This window comes from Pieris rapae, chromosome 21, assembly GCF_905147795.1.
Source record: "Pieris rapae chromosome 21, ilPieRapa1.1, whole genome shotgun sequence".
In the NCBI taxonomy this organism is placed as follows: domain Eukaryota; kingdom Metazoa; phylum Arthropoda; class Insecta; order Lepidoptera; family Pieridae; genus Pieris; species Pieris rapae.
The window spans coordinates 4,998,392-5,021,011 of NC_059529.1; the positions used below are offsets into that span (position 1 = coordinate 4,998,392).

A 22,620-nucleotide genomic window follows, 5' to 3' on the forward strand; every position below is an offset into this window, starting at 1 on the left:
AAATGACCAAAATGCTAAATTTTTATGAAAGTATGTAAAGTGAATGTAAATAAACAAAGAAAATAAATATACAATTTAAATAAAGAAAACTACTACACTATACTAGGAAATGTAAAATGTTAAGTAAATGTGAATGCATAAAGCTGCTGTAAGAAACACAATATAATATAACATAACAATATTAAAATAAAAATAAAAAATTGAATGAACAAAATAAATACAGCAAAAAAGGACCCTGATAAGCAAAAGTCAGGGGTGGGTTCGCAGCTCCATTAAAAAAAAAAAAAAAAAAAAAAAAATATTAGAAATCTACCGTGCGCGTCCAGGACAGGCTATAGGGCACGAATTTTTTAAAACACTTTTTGAGTATCATACAATTAAGAAACTGTAAATTACGTAAACAATTTAAGTTTTATGTATTTATGCAATTTAAGTAACCTTCAAGATTTTTTTATTTTTAAAATGCATGAATTGTTATTATAAGAAAATTTAATTAAGTAAAAAAAACACTTATTCACTATACCGCGTCCTAAGTTGCAATTTACAGGAGAATAAATTGGTGGGAATAGAATAGACATACATTTTCAACACGCCCCGGAGCACTTGAATTCTTAAATTTTATACCCACTTGAGTGCTTTCAGGGGCTATTTTCATTGAATTTCAAAATCATTTATATATAAAATACATGCTCGTTCGGGTGTAGTCATAGTTATCAATCAAATCTGCCATTGAGAGTGTCCATGGGCGGCGGTATCACATAACATCAGGTGAGCCTCCTACCGGTTTGCCCCCTGTTCTATAAAAAAAATCAAATCAAAAGCAAAATCGTTTTTTTTTATTTTTATATACGTGTATTATTAACGGATTCAAATGATCACGAAACATACAGAAATCTTAGGTCAGAGCTAAAATTATTGTTATAGCGCCACTGGTATTATTTCAGGTGGTATTTTTTATGATAATGTTTATACTACCAGCACTTTTTGATGAGACAAAAATTGTAATAATAAAGATGGGTGACAGATATCTTCAGAGCAAACTATTTATGTTATTATTTTTTTACAACATCCAATGCGAAAATTGTCTATTTTAATTTCATGAAATTATCTTAAAAAAGGTTAGGCATTTACACAAACCTAAACTATAACTATAACTAAATTTTCATTTATTTTGAATGTAGTTTTATTTCAAATTATGTTAATACAACTTATTATTGAAACAGCAGGTGGTAAATGGCAGAAAATGGCACAGTGCAGAGAGGAATGGCGGATTTGGATCAGGCCTTTGCCAAAAAATGCCACACAGATACACTAGAAGAAGATTGAAATATAAAATATAAACGTATGTAAATGTAAGAGTATCTAAATTTAAAGCCTATATATTATACATTTAAAGCCTGTATATTAATACAACATAAAATTATATTTTTTTAAATAAAGTCTTTGTTACTGTGAGTTAAATATCATATGACAAGATTTAAACGAGATTACTAATCAAACATTATTATTTAATCAACCATTACAGAGTTTTCAACGGCTGTAATAAATAAATTTGAGTGTTGTGAAACAAAATAAATTTTAGATTAGATTAATTTGCGATAAATAATGGATTTTCGTAGATAAGACAGTATTATGTTTTATAATATAAAATAAATAAAACGAATTCATATACCTGGCAACTGAAAATTTAAAAAACTATATAATTTATTATTCACCCAGAAATGAAGGTGCAATCTTGATGAAACTTGATCAGTTTCCTAACTTAAAATATACGATTTAAATAATCTCTATACTAAAATATTATCGTATTCCAACAATATCGCGTACATACATTTATATAAATGAAAATCAATCGCGAAATTTCTTGCTGCACGCTATATTGAAGACGACTGGATCAATTCGAATTATTCTTTGAAATTGTCACGAACCAGTTTCATAAGAAATCATATACTGGGAAACGAAACTTCTGTACTTTTATAGTATGTTATAAGTACTAATAAAACAATAGGAATTTATTTTTAAAACATTTCCATATCTGTCTTAATTTTGATTTACCAATAACATTTCGTGAAATCATCAAGAAAGACATCTTATATTTTAGGTAACACTTAAATTTTTAGAAAAAAGGCTTCATGTGGGAAGTTGCCAATACTTTTATTGTTTTTCGAAGTAATCTCCGTACCTCTCTACACATCAGATATGTATTCATTATAGACTTTACTGCAATTTTTGCAAGAGCAGATCTGGAAATCGCATCATATAGTCCATGTAAGTAGAGCTTATTCTCATACAAATCCTCACTATTTGCTTTGATTGTCAAGCGATGGAGGGATGATGGGCCTGTGTGGACCAGAGATGCCTGGAATATAAGTTGAGATACCTAAAAGAGGTTTTCGTATCCCAGGATAAACTGTTGCCCAAACATTTTATATTGGATTTGTGTATATTGTTTTGTTGTACATATTATAAAATTATTGCAAGGTTGCGGAAATAAAAAGGCTTCAAATAGAAAAATAATCTAAAACTATCTTTACCTTCTTCCACCTGCCCAGATCTTGACCACCTAGATTCACGTTTGCACTGCATCACTTACATTGCTACACACACACACGTAATTGTAACATGAGGTCCAGATTCAGTTCCCAGGCCTTATAAATTAGTATTGTAAATAAATATATTAGAAATTATACTGTATAAATGTATGAGTAATTAAAATATATTATATTCTTGCAATGAATAAATTATTATTATTATTATTACATACTTTACTTATACTACGCCTAAACGTCCAAGGCATCCAATAAATAAGTACATTAATTTAGGGCAAAACAAGGGAAAGTATTACTCCCGAGGAAAAGGGAAAACTGTGAGCGACAAATGGTTATGGGATCGCATTACTGTTATCTGCAGTCGAATGGCAATAAACCTATAAATCGTTTCTTATCTGCCATATGTCCAAATTAGTTTTAGTCAAAAGTATTAAGTACAGCTTGACGATGTCATTTGATTGGGGAAAATGATGCAACCTTTTTCGTTCGTGGGGAAATGCTCTCTCGCAACTGCCATACTCGGCGTGTTAACTAGCACTTTTCCACATCCCACCACTCGATCAGCCGTTGAAAGCATGGACCCCAGCCATCAATTATGGAATGGACCTTAAGCAAGCCCTGGTTTGCAGAGCTGTAAGAGTGAGGGTATGCGTCACCATCTCTAGTCAGCTCATGAAAAATGATGCAAACTATAGGAGCTAAATCAACTTTACTTAATGTTACAATGAGATTTATTTTATTCTTAAAAAAAGGCTATATAGTAGGATTCTAATTATTTTTTTGACATCGGACCAGTTTTTGTGTTTTTTTTTATAGAGGAATGTACGAATCTTTAATAGCTATGTATCAAAAATGCCGCAATAGCAGATTAAGACATCAGAAATTATTTTCAATCTGTAAATTTTAGTAACCACTTCTTCTTCTTCAATGTATTTTATTTTGACGTTCCTAAGTGTACATTATGTGTTGTTATGTTATGAATAAATGATTTTTGAATTTGAAAAGGTTCTATCGGAACTTTTGCCCCCACATAACTGTAGTGACAGCTTTCGACCCTCAAACATGTAATTTTGTTACATTGAAAGCTAATCAAATTTGTAAGTAAGCACACAAGCACGTATCAGCCAACCTTCCTTACTGGTAAACATGCTAACTTAAAATTCAAATTTAATATTAAATATAAATTATAATACCTATATAAAATAAATTTTTATTAAAACATGCTCCGTCGTCAAGTTCATCTGAAGATATTTTTTCCAAGAATAATTAAAGAACTAAATAGAAAAGGTAACTGAAAAGTACACAATTTTCAACATTTGTTAGAGACTGCAGAAAATCGTTGGAAAATTTTAATGAATAGAAAGTGTTTGTTTATTGCGAACGTCGCGCGTCACAGTAAACACTTGGACAGAGTTAATGACCGGTTGGTTTTACCTAACTCGGCAGACTTAGTTTAAAACTTTTAATAGCTGCCTTTGTCTATGCATGTGTGTACAAAGAGTGGTTTAAATTAAACATTTGTTATAAATAGAACGAAAATTACCGGTCTATTATCTATACTTTATTATGAGCAGTGTTGACGTTCGACGGGCGAGTATGGTCCTGCACATTTAACATTCGCTGAACGGTGAAGGAAGACATCATGAGGAACCGCTTTCTTTAGTAGCGATTGTATCGATTATAATAAAATAAATAATAGCCAACCAGTATCGTATAAAGTATACTAAAAATGTTTAATATTTATGACTTAATAGAATAATCCTTTAAAAGTGGAACTCAAACTTTCACTGCCCAGTTCTGAGCTCTTTAACGCACAAAGTTAGGCTACTATAAAATCAGTAGGCGTACTCCGTAACTTCAAAAGCGATTCCAATTTTCATAAAGCCTTCCAACCCATCAGTGCAAATTATTGAGCTCTTTATTAAATAATAGTACCCTGTATGTGTATGTAAAAATGTGTATATTAAAAATAAAAGGAACGGTAAGAAAATTTGAACACAATATGTTTGAGGGTTTAATTTTAAGCATCTTGGTTTTGTAGAAATTTTAAAAGATCAAAGTAAAAATTTATTCACCCCATACCCCATAGCGGTAAAACGGTACTTGTTTTAAGTACAGGTAATTTTAGCACTTTTTCGTGGTTATTATTTCATATTGGGGAAAAGGTAAGTATGTAATTATGAAAGCAGAATTTTTTCCAAAAATCTATATATATTAAATTGTTGTTGAATTTTTTTGCTTGCCAACGCTTGGAACAAATATTGGGTATAAATAGAAAAATGAAAGAAAGAAAAAAAAAACCATATAATACACAACATACAGAATATTTAAGATATTTATTTGTTCAAAGAAATACAAGATTTAATGTGAAGAGCACTTAATGGCAATCGTTAAAAATATACATCGATTCATATAAATTTGATTGATTGTGATTTGGGTCTGACTAAATGTTCCACCCTTTGCTGCTGTACTACTTTAACTGTCAAATGTTGTTATTGTAGAGATATATAAAGCATTTAATCTTTACTCTATGAATCATATATAAACTATAAAATGTATTTTTGGTAAATATTATTTGCCAGAAACACATTTAAATTAAAGGGAATTTTTTTAAAATGCGTTAGAAGTTATACTTCTTTCTTGTAAGAAGATAAAATGTTTTCAATCTTTTTTTATATTTTTCTATGTTTGTTGAAAAAACGACACGAATATTAGAAAGAACTAAACTGTTGACTATAGCTTATAGCGGCCCAGATTTATATATTCGTTATTATCAATAGACAATAAATAATAAATTTTTAAATTTCTTTTTAAAAGCCAAATACATTTTTTAAATACGTATACCGTTAATTTAGTTACAATTTGCCAATCGTTCATCTCCAAGGCATTTTTACTGTAATAAAATTTACTAATATAAAATGAACTGCTCAACGTATCAAGCAGATATTTTGAGTATAACCATTGTTTGTGTTTATTTTCTAAACGCTTATTCGTATTATGAAAATATTCCGGTGACGAGCGACATATCTTCATTAATAATTCATAACTAAATAAGTGTTACAATCGATAAGTTCCACTGAAATCACTAGTTTCGTGAATCTTCTAATCAAATTATTCAGTTGCTATTTTTCATATAATGTGGGTATTTAATTGTTATTTGTATTTATTGTTATTGTATAATAAAGTGTTATTAATCCTTGTTACATCCGTCATAAGCTGTTTAGTTTCATTACTTTCACATGTCTACATCGTCACAAAATACCTACTGTTTAACTATTATTATATATATATATATATATATATATACACCTTTTCCCTAAAGAGGTTGACAGAGACCACGGATCTCCAATAGCTACGGTCCTGACAAACCTCTCTCGCTTCATCCTCTTGACATTCATGCATACCTGCTCATGGGTCCTTTAAACTTGGCCCTTCTCTTGTACCTTCTAGATTTGGTCCAGGTTTGTTAGACAGGGGCTGCCTTGGCCTACTTGGTAAGCGATTCTCAATTATGGCCAGACCTAAGCAGAAGTATTATATTTATGTCCTCTTTAGTAAATTATATCACTTAATTTTTTGAAACTGTTTTAGCGAAAATAATTCCAGGTTTTTATCGCACCATCAATGGCTGAAAGTCTTCCGTAGTCGGCTTTTCTTGGCATGTTCATATCAAGACAGCGGTCTAAACTACTATATTTGCACAGGTTATGTGGTTTGTACATTTACAATATTTAAAATATTTAATCGTTTATGTAAATAAAGAAATTCTCATTCTACATGGTCTGAAATTAAGTGTCATAACGGGAATACACAAATTTAAGGAATGAATGGCGTATTTTTCATTTGCCGAAAAAATCCCCTATCCACCTCATCTTTTGTTACTTTTCCTAACTTACGTTTGATTGCTTTTCTTCTGTTGTAAAATTCATTATTAATTGCATAATTCATTCAATTTAAATCTCGTTTCCTTGAAATATTGCTATTAATGATCTTTGTTAATGACGCCCCATTACTCATTATCCAAATACATTTTAAGTCGTCTATGATTAAGTTCGGAAACTTGTTACGAAGTGTTATTTAAAGTGAGAATCATCGTTCTATACTACTCAAAATATTTCTGAGGTAACATTTAATTAATTAAATATGCCATCGAATTATCTAAGTTTCACATTTCACTCGCTTGTACGGTGATGGAAAACATTGTTAGGAAACAGGAATGTCTAAAAATCTATGGGACAGAAGACTGACTACTTGCCTAACTCACAAAAGAGATACAGATATCTCGGGCCAGATAAGTAGTCCAGACCTAGAAGTTAGAGCGGCCCTGATTTTTGTTTCTCATTAATATTGTTTATCTCACTCGTAGTTTCGACAGCAATTATAGTCTATGTGAGATTTTAATATGATAGAATATAAAATGTATGATTAGAGGGTAAGATTATGAGTTAGACTTGTTTTAGATTATGAATTAGATTTGCTGCTCCAATTTAATGTCTCTGCCTGCCTTGAAACGGTCATAAACCATTTCAAATAAATGAAAAAGGTTAGATAATAATCTTTTTTGAAATCATTCAAACCAACTACAAATACTACTAAATTATACTACTAATAAATTACCACGACTACAATATATTTATGTCCATGAACCGACAATGACCATTTATCATTAATATTGTATCGGAATACCACAGACAGCAGCTCTAATTGTGGTCACGATAGGTCAGAAAACATTTTATATAAAATAATTCCAATATCGATGCAATATTTTTTTATTGATATATACATCGACAGCAGCGTTGTAAGTGGCTTCAGCGGGCGACCCTCATCCCCGAGGTCTTAAGTTCAATTCCTGGCTGTGGTTTATTTCTATGTGGGTATTTAAAATGCGCTTGAACGGTAAAGGAAAACATCGTGGGGAAACCGGCTGGCTATAGACACAAAAAGTCGAGGGCGTATGTCAGGCATAGAAGGCTGATCACCAACTTTCCTGGATTAACAATCATGAAAAGATACAGAAATTTGAGGCCTACACTTAAAAGGTTTTGGCGCTATTGATTAATTAAAATATACATAGAATAATATACATAGATAAAATAAAGACAACAGAAAGAAGACACAGCAATACAATAATGAATATCATTGATTTGATACTTTTTGCTATCTTGCAAATATAATTGCAGCATCAATATTCTTGCAGGTTTTTTAAAACAGATGGATTGAAATGGATAACATTTGTTAACAAATGTGATGGTAGTCGCTGAGCCCCAAGGTGGCCGGCTGGTAGGATTACAAAATTGTGGCGAAGTTGAGAGATAAGTGGAAGAATTTGAAGTAGGTATTCCGAAGGAGGTCGAGTACTAAGTAGTTATATGTTCATGGACTAAATGCTTTATATTATATTTTATCACGTATTTTATTTTAGCTTCTAAACAATTAATTTCAACTTCATCCGCTTGATTCAATCATATGGAAATCAAGTAATTGCCTGACTTGTACGGTTAGTTTGTCTTCAAAACACGTAGGAGGTATATAGGACGGGTTTTATTAATACTCAAATAGGTCTAGAAATTCTTCTAGACATTTTGTTAGAACTCAAAAGAATGACAGTCTAACCAAATCAGTTGATGGGCAAGACATGTTTCAAATTCCAAAACACGTAACAACAAATCACCTTTATAGAATTTTCGATGTATCTATAATTCTTTTATCTTTGAACGGTGGAATTACTTTTAATAGGATTCCATTTGAAGCCTCATAATCCACAAATCCCAACAGACTGGTCTGTTCCTTAGCACCCGAACCCAATAACCTATCTCAATCCATTTTCGACCATCGGAGATAGACATCTTAATCCGAATATTGATAATAGTGTGCCAATAATCAATCCAGGGATTTAAATAACTATCTCTCGATACAAGCTATCCATGATAGGTCGGATCGGTGAATGTGGATAGAGCTTTGTATGAAAATGACAGTTCAACTGTGATAATATCCTATCTTAAGATTATAACTTAAGCCAGTTTTTAAAATAATTAAAAAGCTATTTGATATGTTTTAAATGTAGACAAGTATATTTTAATATTATTTGTACGGTTTTATTTTCTCTATTTGGTTTTTATTGATTATCAAATATGAGTGTAAAGAGCGAAGAAATAGCATTCTATCCGTCGCCAAAAATGGACTGTCTTCGTAGGGTTTGGTTAATGGGATGCAGATTGGCACGGTCTAAATAATCCACAATGATCTCTGATGATTGTGGATTAATAATTGGGTTCGGGGTTCATTGACGTTACATTCAATGCAATTATTTTTTTGCCTACAATCGAACCTAAGACATACCCCATGATGATTAAAGTAATGTCAGTCGTATAACAGTTTCGTAAGGGATAATAATAGACATATTATTAGGTACAATAACGGTTATGTTTGATGATTTTCTTTTTTTTTAAAAGAGTACCGAGAGTTTTTTCTCTCGGCCAACAGGAACAAAAAACCTCTGTCTTCTTTGTCGATGAGTAGAGATGCCAACAGGCTCGAATTTAATGACGTGGAATAAGTGATACCATGATGATCTTATGTTCCAAAATAAACGTATTTTATTTTATTTTTTATGTAAAGTGATAAACAATCATGTTGATACTCCAATAGCTCCAAATAACTGTGAGTTAGAAATAAAAAAATATTTTGTTTTAATTAACGGCGTTCTTCAAAAGCGACCGCAATGTTTTGTTAGAAATCCTTTGTTTAAGTTGAATAAATGATGCTCTGCACAACGCAGGTATTTTTAAAGTTAGATAATTATAATAGGTATATAGTTCTACGTAATATAAAAAATAATTTTAGCAATTTAGCATCGTCGATAAAAACAACGTTATTTTGACCTTTAATTACTAATTTTCATCTGCTTAATAAGTAAATGTTTATATATGCTAGTGAATGAATATAATATTTACTTACCAATAATATTTACATTGAAGGTGAAAGTTGCGTGATAGAATTACAATTCAACTACATATCACGATTATTTCGTGTTCCACCCACAAAATATATTGGAAATAACATTAAATAACTATTCATTTGTTTCGCTTTGATATTGTCACGTATTGGTAGAACACATTTATTTTATGAAGCCCATAAATCATGATTTCTATAAATAGTGTGAAGAAACTAAATAGTGTGAACTTAAATGACGATTCGATGTTTTCGTTTGTATATTATAAACTCAAGGGTCTTGACGTCATTTATATGTCTAACTAGTCTGGCTATAAATACTGTTACATAAAAACTTTTCTTTAGTTCAATTTTTTAATTATTTTGGATTTGGAACAAGTTTGTTATTTAAAAGACTTCATTTATTTTTTCGTGTTCTGTACCAGATTACAGTATGGAATGTGGTGTATAAGAAAATAGAATTGGAATGATCGCCTTGCCCAAGCCGTAAGTCGTATTTTTCGATATTTATTTTCGATAATAATATTAATATTTTATCATTTTATTAGTATGTAATTCGTACTTAATATAAATTCCAAAAAACACAATTTAAAAAAAATACATCCAGGTACTGTAACAGAATCAGAAATTTGTCAACCCGTTGAGGGGCGAGTGACGAGTCAAATATGGACATTTAGTTTGTAGCATTTCCTGCGTCCCTCTCATGTATTACATATGCACAAACTTTGTATAAAAGTTATGGTGTGGGGATCGTTTTCACCGGATGTGTTATTGATGAAATATACAATATACTCACGCTTGATGGAGCATTAGTCGCACCCCCGAAAGTTTCGCTTGCGAAGCTTTTAACGACACCATCTATCAAGTACTCGGCTATCCATAGTAAAATAGATTACCTTTATAGAATATGGAATTGGTGTGATGCTACATTATGGAAACAATAGATTTTGGCGGGATTTTACAATTACGGGATTTATTCATACTAAAATACGTCTAGAAATGCTTCTAGACATTTTGTTAGAACTCAAAAGAATTACAGTCTAACCCAATTATTTGACGGGCAAGACATGTTTTTCAAATTCCGAAGCATATAACAACAAATCACCTTTATAGAATTTTCGATGTATCTATAGTTCTATCCAATAACCTATCTCAATCCATTTTCGACCATCTGGGATAGACATCTTAATCCAAATATTGATAAAAGTGTGTAAATAACCAATCAACGGATTGTTATAGCCATCTGTCGATCCAAGCTATCCATGATAGGTCAGGTCGGTGTTTGTGGATAGACCTTTGTATGAAAATGACAGTTAGACTTAGATTTTAATCAACATCAGTTTTTAAAATAATTAAAAAGCTGTTTGATATGTTTTAACATCTTAATATATATATTTCTTGTGTGCGTGTGTATGTGACTGAACTCCTCCTAAACGACTGGACCGATTTAGACGAAATTTTTTGTGTGTGTTCAAGGGGATCTGGGAATGGTTTAGATTCACAATTTTGTCCGCTGGACAATGTTTTTTTAATTAATTTTCAATTTATTAGTTGTTGTTGATTTTGGAATGTTTTACATTGGATCCGACAGACGGCGCTACCATTGCAGTGTCAAATTTTAAATAATATTCGAATTTTAATTTTAGTCTGTCCCGAAATTTAAAAAAAGTTTTGTTATCATTGTGTTATATCGTGTGTGACCATGTGCTGGATCGTTAGATATTGTCATAACATTTGAGTAATAATTTTCATCAAAATGGCTTATTAAAAATTGAAATTTTGAAATTAAAGACGTGTAGACAGGACAACGTCTGTCGGATCCGCTAGTAGATATGTATATTTTAATATTATTTGTACAGTTTTATTTATTTATTTGCTTATACTGATTATCAAAGATTAGTGTAAAGAGCGAAGAAATTGCATTCTATCCGTCGCCAAAAATGGATTGTCTTCTTAGGGTTTGGTTATTGGGATACAGATGTCATGGTCTGATCTGATCTGATTGATTCTGGATTGGTATTGGTTTCGGGCGTTAAAGATAGTAAAAAAAAGTTCTGCAGAAAGATTGTGTGTGTAGAATGTGTGAATAGATAAAAATATAAAACAAACGATATTTTCTCTAACTTTGTTCGTTGAAAATTTTATTTGATCCATATAGATATTAAGATCCATAGGTTAACATGTATTTGAACTAATTTGGTTTTTCCTTCGGGAATATATCAAAAACGAAGGGATAAGGATGTGTTTCAATTATACCAATTATGATTTCGATCAAAAGGAACATACCAAAGGGTCTCATGTTCGCCTACAGCATAAAGAAAGAATAACAAAATCTTTATTATATATAATAAAAAGTAAAGTGTATATCAAAAGCAAAAGGGGAACGAGTGTCTTCCATTTGACACGTAAATGAGTTTAGGTATTTCACTTAATAAACTCTATACAACACTTACAATTGTATAATTAAACTACTTTTTTATAGAACAGGGGGCAGGAGGCTCACCTGATGTACTTAAGAATAATTTAAGTCAGCAACAGACAGGTTGAGATGTCACTAAGTTATTGAATCGATAGTGAAATCTTTTTGAAGTTCAAATGATGGAGACAAAGCGATTGGCCATGAAAGTGCAATTTCAAAAATCTAAATTTTTTCATTCATATCGGTAAACAAGTATGAACGTAAAAAAAATAACTTAGAAAATTGTAAATTTACATTTAATAAAATATCTGTAACGCCTGTCCTAAAAGTTTGTAATTATGTTCAAATTGTATTCGTATCAAGTTCCCGGAAACATAAATATGTTTTTTAAATAAAAAGGGAATGAAGGGATTAATTGGATGAGTACAGAAAAAACCATCACATTAACACTTTATTAATAAGTTACAATTCAACAATAGATTAAGTGTATTGTCTATATATAAAAATATTTATTTACAAATAATTATGCGAATGAATTGAGCAGATGACTAGAACAATATAAAACTTAGATTTATAATCTATGGTCGCAAACAAAGTCGTCCTTTATTTCTTCACAGCGTTTTCTCGTTTTTACCGAGTTTCCATTTGTCATCGGCGCCGACGTGAAATTCGACTGCCCTGTAAGAGAATACTGCTATAGTGACTTATAGCAATCTTTTTGTAAGTTATTTGAATCATATTTCAAACTATCTATCTATACTGCTCAGTGATACATTGTTTTATACTCGGTAGTCGATTTTTTCTGAAATATTACGATTTTTCATGAAAGAGCCTTTGTATCGTTCATTCCAAGCTTAAAACAGATATTTTTATTATTACATTAAATACTATAATAATAGTAATTAATAATAACTAAGCCTCATTTATTCCTTGAATTTTTTTCAAAATATACAAACACTTAAAATAAATATTGTACCTATATTCAAGGATATCTTAATGAGTAAAGGACTCCTACAATCAAGGGCGGATCCTGCTTTGGCGCCAGGAGAGGGTCACATAGTCGATGTCATATCAAGAACTTATACGTTTGTCATCATACAAAGTTATTATATTATATTAAATTAATTAAATATTGAAAACATGTAGTTAAATAAAATCTGGACGGTGACAAAATATTGAAATAAAATCATTATGTTCAATTAGTAGTCCATCTAAGTCCTGAAACCAGCTTCGGGAGGGGTTCATGACCCCCATGACCCCACCCCTGGATCCGCCGTTGCCGACAATTGGCTTCATCCCAATAAACTTTCAATAGAACATCAGAAGTTATATGAGTACATCCAGTGTCTTCCGCTTTTAGCGCAATACTATTTAATTTTATTTAAGTATGTATAATAAAAAGTGTCGCCATATTAATTTCGTAATTTAAAGAAAAAAATATATGTTCACTATAATTATTGTAATATCAGGAAAATGTTCGTTTGACTCCTTTATTTTTCACATACAATTTGTATTACATTTTTTTTGATTCTTATATTACAAATTTTTTTGGGGATGTTCTTCGTCATAAAAATATATAAAAGTCGGCTTGGGATTTGTGTGCTATCATATGGCTACTCGATTGCGAGGAAGTTAATTGGGCCTGGTTAGCGTTTGCCTGATTCGTAAGTTCTCATATCATATTCAGAAATAGACCAGAGGTTTTTTTTATAATAACTACTGCACACCTTGTAGTGCTAACATTTAAATAAAATGTATTTTTATCTCCCGCAGACGACTAGATTATTAATTATAAAGTCCGACCACACATTCGGGTAGATATCATTATTTATTTTAAGAAATTTGTTTTACTTATCCAAGTTTAACACATCGTACATAATACTATCTACGGTATATGTCACAAAAACTTAAAGAACCTAAAATGTATGACAATTAAGGTAAAAATAAAGGTTACAACAATCATTATACTCGTATATATTATACAATATAGAATAAAGTTTTTAGCAGAAAAATAATTACGAGCAAAACATCGTATTAGGTTCGAACTTGGAGATAGGCTTTTTAATTCTCTTTAAAATTGATTAGGCAAGTAAGTAATGGCTTATATTACTGTAAGTACTCTAATCCGTTAAAATCACGAAGAATTTGGAGGAATTCTGTTACTTATAGAATAATGTTACCCTATGATATTTTTAGTAGACATATGATATAAAATGAAGCCTATACAAAAGGATAGTTTTTATTGAGCTAAAGAGAAATATGAGTTAGTTGACCTGACAACATCGACTTATGCCAAGTCAACAATTTACTTTTATTCATCGGGTTCATTGACCAAAAGTTTTCTGAGACATTTATGTACGACTTCACTGAATATGTTTTGCAAAAGGATTTAAACGGTTCTAAGGTTTTGTAAACACAGCTGTATTTATATTTATATAGAAAACAGTTAATTTGAGTTATGTTAAGTTGAAAGCAGTAAACTTACTTTAGTGATAGCACATATAAGGTTTAAACATTGACGACCGGATTTGAAATTAAGTTTATAGCGTAATAAATTAGCTTTTAGACATTGAGAATTTCTATTATATTGGCAACATGAATTGTGTCCCTCTGGTTTTTGGTGTATAAATCCTCCAATATCAGACTTGAGCATCAAGATTCCCATACGTTATCGGTAATTTGGCATTGGAGCCTATATTTTGTGTTAACTAAAGTTTTAGTAAAGACCATAATAATTAGTTATTACTTAATTATTCAAATAATTTTATATTTAGTAACATTTACTTAATTGTGAACCAGTAGATTGGCCTACTGGTTTGATTGGAATGACAGAGTGGAGGATCTGCTGCAACTGAAAGCCTGCAATTAGAGGTGGCACAGACAGCGCTGGCACATTCTCGTTTCGGAGGTCAAGACACTTTTTAGGTGAAGTGAATCGTAAACTCAAAACATAACTAAAATATATTTTATTTTATCAATACATAAACTGAAACTGAATTGAATTGAAGAGAGCAGTGGTGGCCTAGTAGCTTCAGCATGCGACTCTTATACCTGAGGTCGTAAGTTTAATCCCCAGCTGTGCACCAATGAACTTTCTTTCTATGTACGCATTTAACATTTGCTCTAACGGTGAAGGAATACATGGCGATGAAACCGACATGTCTTAGACATAAAAAGTCGACGACGTGTGTCAGGCACTGGAGGCTGATCACCTACTTGCCTATTAGATTTAAAAATGATCATGAAACAGATTCATAAATCTGAGGCCAAGACCTAATGAGGTTGTAGCGCCACTGATTTATTTTTAAACAGATATTGAAGTTCATTCAGTTTTGATATGGGAATAGAAATAGAAATACGTAGTTTTAGGCGTAGTTGTAGTGCGTACGTTTTAGGCACAACTGAAACTTTTAAATCTATACCTTTGTGTCCTTTTCCGCTCAAATAAAATTATATTTCTATGTGTTTTACCAGGTTATGAGAAACCCGTATGGTGTTAATTAATATAATTACCTTCACTAAACTAAATGTACAATTAAAATTAACAATTACTAATTAGCAATTATATTACCATTCGGCGTAAGGGAGCGTGACAGATTGCTCCGACGTCGCGAATGTCAGGCTCTCGTAAACGACGACGCTTCGCGGCAATTTCTGTGGCTCGCTGTAACAATAAGATATTAATTACATACGCACAAAGATATCATAATTAATAGAATTTCTTACTAAAGTGCCTAGTGACTCAGGGATGATCCCTGAGGTCGTAGGTTCGACCTCGACTACCAATGGACTTTGTATCTCTCTCTGCATTTAAGATTCGCTCGTAAGGAGAAGTAAAACATCGTGAGGAAACTTAGATTAGTGTTAGGCACAGAAGGCTGACTTTCTAATTAACAAATCACTTAACATCAGGTGAGCCTCCTGCCCATTTGCCACCTGTTCTATAAAAAAAAAATAGAAATAGATACAATAATCTAATCAATCTAATCTAATGATAATGCTACTGATTTTGTTGCTGAAAAGATAAAAATACCGCTTTACGAAAGTTCCAGAAATTTGTAAAATCCCGTTTAAGACGTGTAAATGAAATCGTCCTTCGACAATAGGTTTTAGTGTTTATTGTAATGAATAACCAACTCCGTATTGTTAAGATACTCCGGGATACAACTTAATTTATAGTTTAGATGCGCATTATGCCAAGTGAAATAATAAACAACGAAATAAGTTTCCTCCATGGCACATATAACATGCTTGTTCTTAAATATTAAGGAAAATATAAGTTACTTACAAACTTTGTGCACTTACAATAGTAGTAATAATAAATATTATTATATAAAACGTAAAAGTAAAAAGTTCTGTTGAGTCAAGTAATGGTCTGTGATAAGCACAAATACTCGACGCTGGACTTGCTTTGTATAAATGTCGTGGTGACGTCACTTTCAGTCATATTTAATTACTGCTTTTTAAAAATCTTCTATAACAATAATTAAAAATATATTTTCCAAGCTTATATAGAGATAAAATACAAAAACATAGACTTATCGCTGTTTTTCTCACCAAACCATACAATAATAATACGAATGATGACATTTAGATTACTATATGTTTCCGTGCTAAATATTAAACATATCAACACATAAGTGACCGTTTTTATACATTATTTTATTAAACACAGTTATACAGTTAATAACAACATATGATTCCGAACCCGCAAAACGTTGCCACCGATAAATATATTAGAAACTGTCCACATACTATAGGAAGTCCGCGCTTTCTGTAGTCTATTGTAAATGTTTGCTACTGTAATAATTTATAGAATTAAAGTAATGTAAAAAAAATTTTTTTCTATAATTCGAGCCGGAATTGAAATATAACGATATATTAATTAATGTAATATGACCGTTTTCTGTTTATAGATTTGTTTTTTTTATGCGTCAAACCGGCTAACATTAAAAAACAAAAACCACCAATCAAGGCAAATATCATATTCAAATAGTTTTTATTGTCTTAACATGAATACGAGAACTAACTTCGTATAGTAGAGTATATTTGCTTTCATAAGCAGCTTAGAAAATAACAATTGATAATACGACTGTTTTGGTTTCACTTAGTTTGAAATTGTGCCTTATTTGTAAGTAGTAAGTTGGGCAATAATAAAATATTTTCTTTAGCAAATAAGGAAAAAGTTTTTCGCATTTGAAATGAATATATCGTATTATGTTATATAGCGCACCGAATTCGCAAACGAATCAGTAAGGAGAAACAAAAGAGAAAAATTTGAATGGATTTCCTGATATTTCCCTTTTTATGCGAGAATTGAAAAGGAAAATTCGTAGTTAGATATCTTTAGAGTTTTGACATTTGGAGGAAAATCGTGGTATTAAGTTTATAATTTCATTTTGTCAAGGAAATTTTCTTACAATTTTGATTAATTGTAAGCTACATATTTAACTCCGCTTTAATTGTACTTGTAGAATAATGTTCTATCTAGGAATTAAATAAAAATAGAATGTAGCGATATCCTCTTTGCCCAAATTAATAATAATAATTGAGCCATAAGCCTTTTACCCAAGGCGGTAAATGGCTTGTGACCGTGTCAAACCAATCATTTACATGAATCAGACAGTTTGATTTTTGATATTTATTTTCAGGAAAAAGAATGTTCCGAGAACTCAACTATCAGCTGATTATACAGTTCCTGTTAAATTAACCGTAGCTGTTTGTAGTAAGAATAAAGACCGAAAAAAAAGAGTCTCACAATAAAGGATGTACAGTTAAAAGAAAAAGTGCATTATCCACACTTATTCTGTTGTTTCTTCCATTTGACATATTAATTGCGTTTAGGTATTTGACTTAATAAATTCTACACACTACAGTTTTATAATTAAATTACTGTTGCACAAGAAGAATACTTTCCGTCTCAAGATAGAACAGGTTTATTAGTGAATGTATAAAGTGTTGAATCGGTAGTGAATTTTTTTTAAAAAAAGCACCAACAGTTCATCTAAGTCAGAAAAAGCATGTGGAGAAGCGTTTTTTGTATGTTGTGTATGATGTGTTGTCGGTGTTCATAGACATAATCCCATTAAGTATAGTTGTCTAACTGTTGGAAGTTTTGTATAATTGTACAATTTTGAAGTTAGGTTTCGTATGGAATATCTAATGTAATGTTAACAATGAGTATATTCAATATAAAACCATTAAATAAGAAGATAAAAATATGCAACTAAAAGTAAGTGTATAGCGGTATGTAATCATTTCCAAAATATATAACCTACCCATCCCTTTCTAATGTATTGAGGTTCGACACACAAATTTCATTTGTCAATATTAGAGATAGTCGTCCCTCTATGTTTGAATAAAAATGGGTTACTGAATAACTTAATAAAAACTAAACAAAACTATAAAGAATATGCAATTTCTTATACAAGATAACAATATTTTGTTTGCTGGTCAACATTTTTTATCGAGGGAGAGCTAGAAATACTGACGAAACAGCTTCTCTATTAAAATAACAGGTATTTTATTTTAGAATACTTTTAGGAACCATTAAACATTTCCCCAAGTTGCATGACAAATAATGATATTACAAATAATAAAAAATAAACAAATCGAAATTCCGAAATCATACCATTAATACACCAAATGTCTCTCTAAGATTAGAGATTCTTTAAAAGCGTTAAATCTTTATTTGAAGTATTTTTATTAGACCATATCAAACTAAGAATACACACACATTGAGAATCAAACAAAAACAATTCATTTCTGGCCGATTCGTTCGTAGATTATATATATGTTTTTTTATGTAGGATAATTGGTGTGTGTATTATTTTGGCGTTCTATCGAATAAGTATATAAATAAATAAAAAATAAATAAATATATATTTTTTAAACTTTTACATTTTCTTTCCAATGTAATATTATACATTTCAGACAGCTACTTTGCACACTTTTTTGATTAATTGTAAGCTTGTTGGTAACAAAAGCTTTACAGCTTTCGAAACGCGGGATACTTCTTTGGCAAAGTTTCTGCTTGCAGGATATTTTAATACCCTACATAGAAATAGATCCGTTCGAGACTCTTTGTCTACTTTTTGTAAGTTAAAGTTTATTCAGTTATACTTCTGTTTACAGGAATACTTAATTACTAAGTGGTGTGCAGGTTGGGATAAGTTATAAATATATACATACCTGAAAACGATTTGTTCAGTTCTAATTGTTTTCTGAGATCGTCAGGCGTTGCAGTTTTCACAGTTTGACACCAACACAGCACCAAACGGAAATAAATTCTGAACCTATTGACAGAATACATCATTACTTATTTAAGTTATGACCTCATCAAAACAATAAATGTGTGTTGAATTTTTTTTTATAGAACAGCGGGCAAACGGGAAGGAGGTTCAGCTGATGTTAAGTGATATATAATATATGCCCTGATTGTTGACTTCATTGACCGGAGTAAGATTTAAATGGGTGCGAAATATAATGGCTCGTCCTGAAATTTATTTTTAACCTAGAACATTTTACAAAAACTTATAAAGTTACTATAACTTAGGATAATATATTGAAGCTTAAGCTGAGTAAGGAGTTTTTGATTTATGAATCGGGGTCAAAAGTGGCTCCAAATGGTTCGTTTAACACGGTGCTGCTTTCCAGTAGTTGCTTTTTTTGACCTTACACGTGTCACGATCAGGGTTGGTTCAATAATATTCTGTCAGTTTTAATCATTTTCATGACAGCAGACTGATAAGGACTAAATATTTGAGGGATTATGATGGAATTAAGTTTAATTCGATCGGACGTATAAAGTTACTCAGGGATTATAATTGCCAGTACCGTCATCCCGAAGTGAGTTATCTTACTCCCGAACCCAATAATTAATCTACAATCTTAGATTGAAAACAATCTAAGATCAGACCGTGACAGCGATCGATCTCCTATCTGCATCCCAATAACCAAAGCCTACGAAGAAAATCCGTATTTGGCGCCGGATAGAATTCAATCTCTTCGCTCTTTACACGCATATTTGATAATCAATAAAACCAAATATAGTAAATAAAACCGTACTAATAATATTTAAATATATATATTTGAAATATATCTAATAGCTATTTATTTATTTTGACATAGATTATTATTTAAACATAGATTGGGCAATTTGCAAGAGATTCGTAATTTTATATCATACTCTTGTAATCCATATTTTGTGTAATAATTGTACTACCTTGTAACTGCCAACACAGTAAGTCGTTTGGATTACATGCGAGATGGATGGATTGATATTAATAAATGCCACCTTAGTGCAAAACAAATTTTTTACACCCCTTATAGTGAGAAAAACAAAAAATAAATGTCCACATTTATTTATCACCATTGATAATATTACTTTAATCATAAATAGATATAAGCCTCAAATGGCGACCAATATTTTGATTACTGGCTTAAATGTCCTAGAAAAATTCTCGCGTAGTTTTAAGTTCGGTGTTGTATTTGTAATGTCAATTATTTTATCGCAACTATTTAAGTGTATCGGATCGCTTCGTAAACGTCATTACCCACATAGGACATACTTTGACTTTTCATTAAACTACAATACAACGTCTAAGCAATGATAGCTACAATGTCAGCTAGTTTGCACAAACATTTCAAAGAGATAACCAAAGTTTAATAAAATATGAATTTCATTTCGATTCCTAGTAACATCCTGTGAGAATTTATGTTATTGTCAATATCCGTTTATTCGAGTCTTGCGAGTGTTACTTGAAATCCAGAATTTGCATCTTATAGATTTCTGGTCGTAAATTTGCTTTATTAAAAAATCAATTTAATTCGTTCTATAAGTGCATTCGTCTATCAGGCATTGTCAATAAGACTAGAGAAAAAAGCAAATTTAAATTTTCTCTTTTGTTAAGTTATTTTTGTTCTGAGGTATTGAACTTTCTGCACAATTATTTATTTATGGTTTTTTTATTGAGGTGCCATTCAAATCTTATAAAATATAATAATATATGCAATAAATATATATAGGATATATGTGCCATTTATGCTTATCAACTGGGCCTCGAACCCAAGACCTCCAAGTTTTATATACAACTGTGATAATCCATTTCTGACTTCACCATTTCTATGGCTTTTGTTATCTTAGGACCTTGTCAAACACATTTTACCAAACCATTTCAAGTTGTTCTACGTCTATTTTAGTATTGTATATTTTATACCCAATATTTTTTATAATAAAAGCTCGGTTTTCCAGAACATTCCACAATGAAGTATGCTGCCTAAACTAAACTAGCCTTATTTGCGTCTTCCCTCTACGTAACCGAACCTACGTTAGGTTCAACGTGCTAAATATCTCAGAAACTTCTGGTCGGAATAGACAAGATCTTTCGTAGTTGGACATTGTATTTAAAAAACACGATTATTTATGTTATCTGTGTCTATTTAAAGCCTGGTGTTCTACGACAGCTATTAAGGAACTTTTTATACACAACCACTTGGAGCCATCATTAAAAATCTATTTTTTTCCCTTTGTTATGTTTACCTATAAGTGCTTGTAACATTAAAACGTGTATTTTATTTGTCTAATGTCCCAATGTATCAGTAGGCCGATCTTTTGCAAGCATTTCAAAAGGCCTAAATATATAAGCAGAAGGACCAAGTACCTGGAGGCGGTTAGCACTTACCAGTGAACCATTTGTCCCCTGCCCAATAATAAATAATACTTACTTGTTGCTCATCCAATAGTAGATCAGAGGATTGAACATGGAGTTGGCCATGGCCAGCCAATAGAAAGCCAGATATGTATGCTGAGCGAATGGTGCTGATGCTAGAGACTGGTGGTGGTACACCAGAACGAAGTATGCGTGATACGGTAGCCAGCATAATGCGAATACCATCACCACTAACACGAACATTCGGACTACCTGTGTACAAATATATAAGAATATAAAAAAATCCTCATCTATTTATTAGGAAATACATATTGAAATAAGGCCCTTTAAGCACCCTTAATCTCAGATTTCGTTTTTTTTTCTCTCTAGGTATCGTGTTTAATTAGTTACTCTGTGCACACACGCCGTCGATTTTGAGGTCTAGGACATGGCAGTTCCCTCAAGTTTTTATTCTCCGTATGAACGGGTAAAAAAAATCACAAATGCAAAGTCCGGGTTCGCACCTAGGACTACCACCACCAAGTCTATGCCAGGGCTGGTCAAAAAACAACAGATTGAGAAATAGAAAGAAATAAAAGATGACAAAAATAATTATAAATATCTAATAATAAATAAATCAGTATAATAATCAAGTATTTGGTATAACGAAAATATAACTTCATTGATAGAGATGAATTAGTACGTTAGGTCTGGGCCTCAGATCTGTTTCATGATTATTTGTCAATCTAATAGGCATGTAGGCGATCAGCCACCTGTTATTATCAGGCGATAATAACTGTCAACATTTTGGGTCTAAGGCAAGCCGGTTGAACTGTGTTGAAAACGTCTCGTTGTTGATTAAATATACGCGTTACGCAGCTGCCATTTCTTGATGATAGTAGTACAACATAGATCGAATTGATCTTACATATAAATCAACAAACAATATACTTCTATGGTATGGCGTCATATAGGTGCTCCCTTCCGTGTTAATTGATTCACGGATCGTTAATTTCCTTAAAGTAATTTGAATTTGGAACTCATTCGGGTT

At 31.4% G+C, this 22,620-nt stretch overlaps 1 protein-coding gene across 1 annotated transcript in view; it reads right to left on the bottom strand.

Annotated features, from left to right (window-relative positions):
• Positions 1–12,418: 12,418 nt before the first annotated feature.
• Positions 12,419–22,620, bottom strand: part of LOC110999183 (tachykinin-like peptides receptor 86C) — a 51,397-nt gene continuing 41,195 nt past the window's right edge. The window contains exons 7-10 of the mRNA XM_022268120.2: positions 21,646–21,842; positions 19,111–19,214; positions 15,491–15,583; positions 12,419–12,597 (exon numbers count right to left, since the gene is read on the bottom strand). Coding sequence (XP_022123812.1) covers positions 15,537–15,583; positions 19,111–19,214; positions 21,646–21,842 — 348 coding nt within the window. The 3' untranslated portion in view covers positions 12,419–12,597; positions 15,491–15,536. The remainder of the gene's footprint in view (positions 12,598–15,490; positions 15,584–19,110; positions 19,215–21,645; positions 21,843–22,620) is intronic.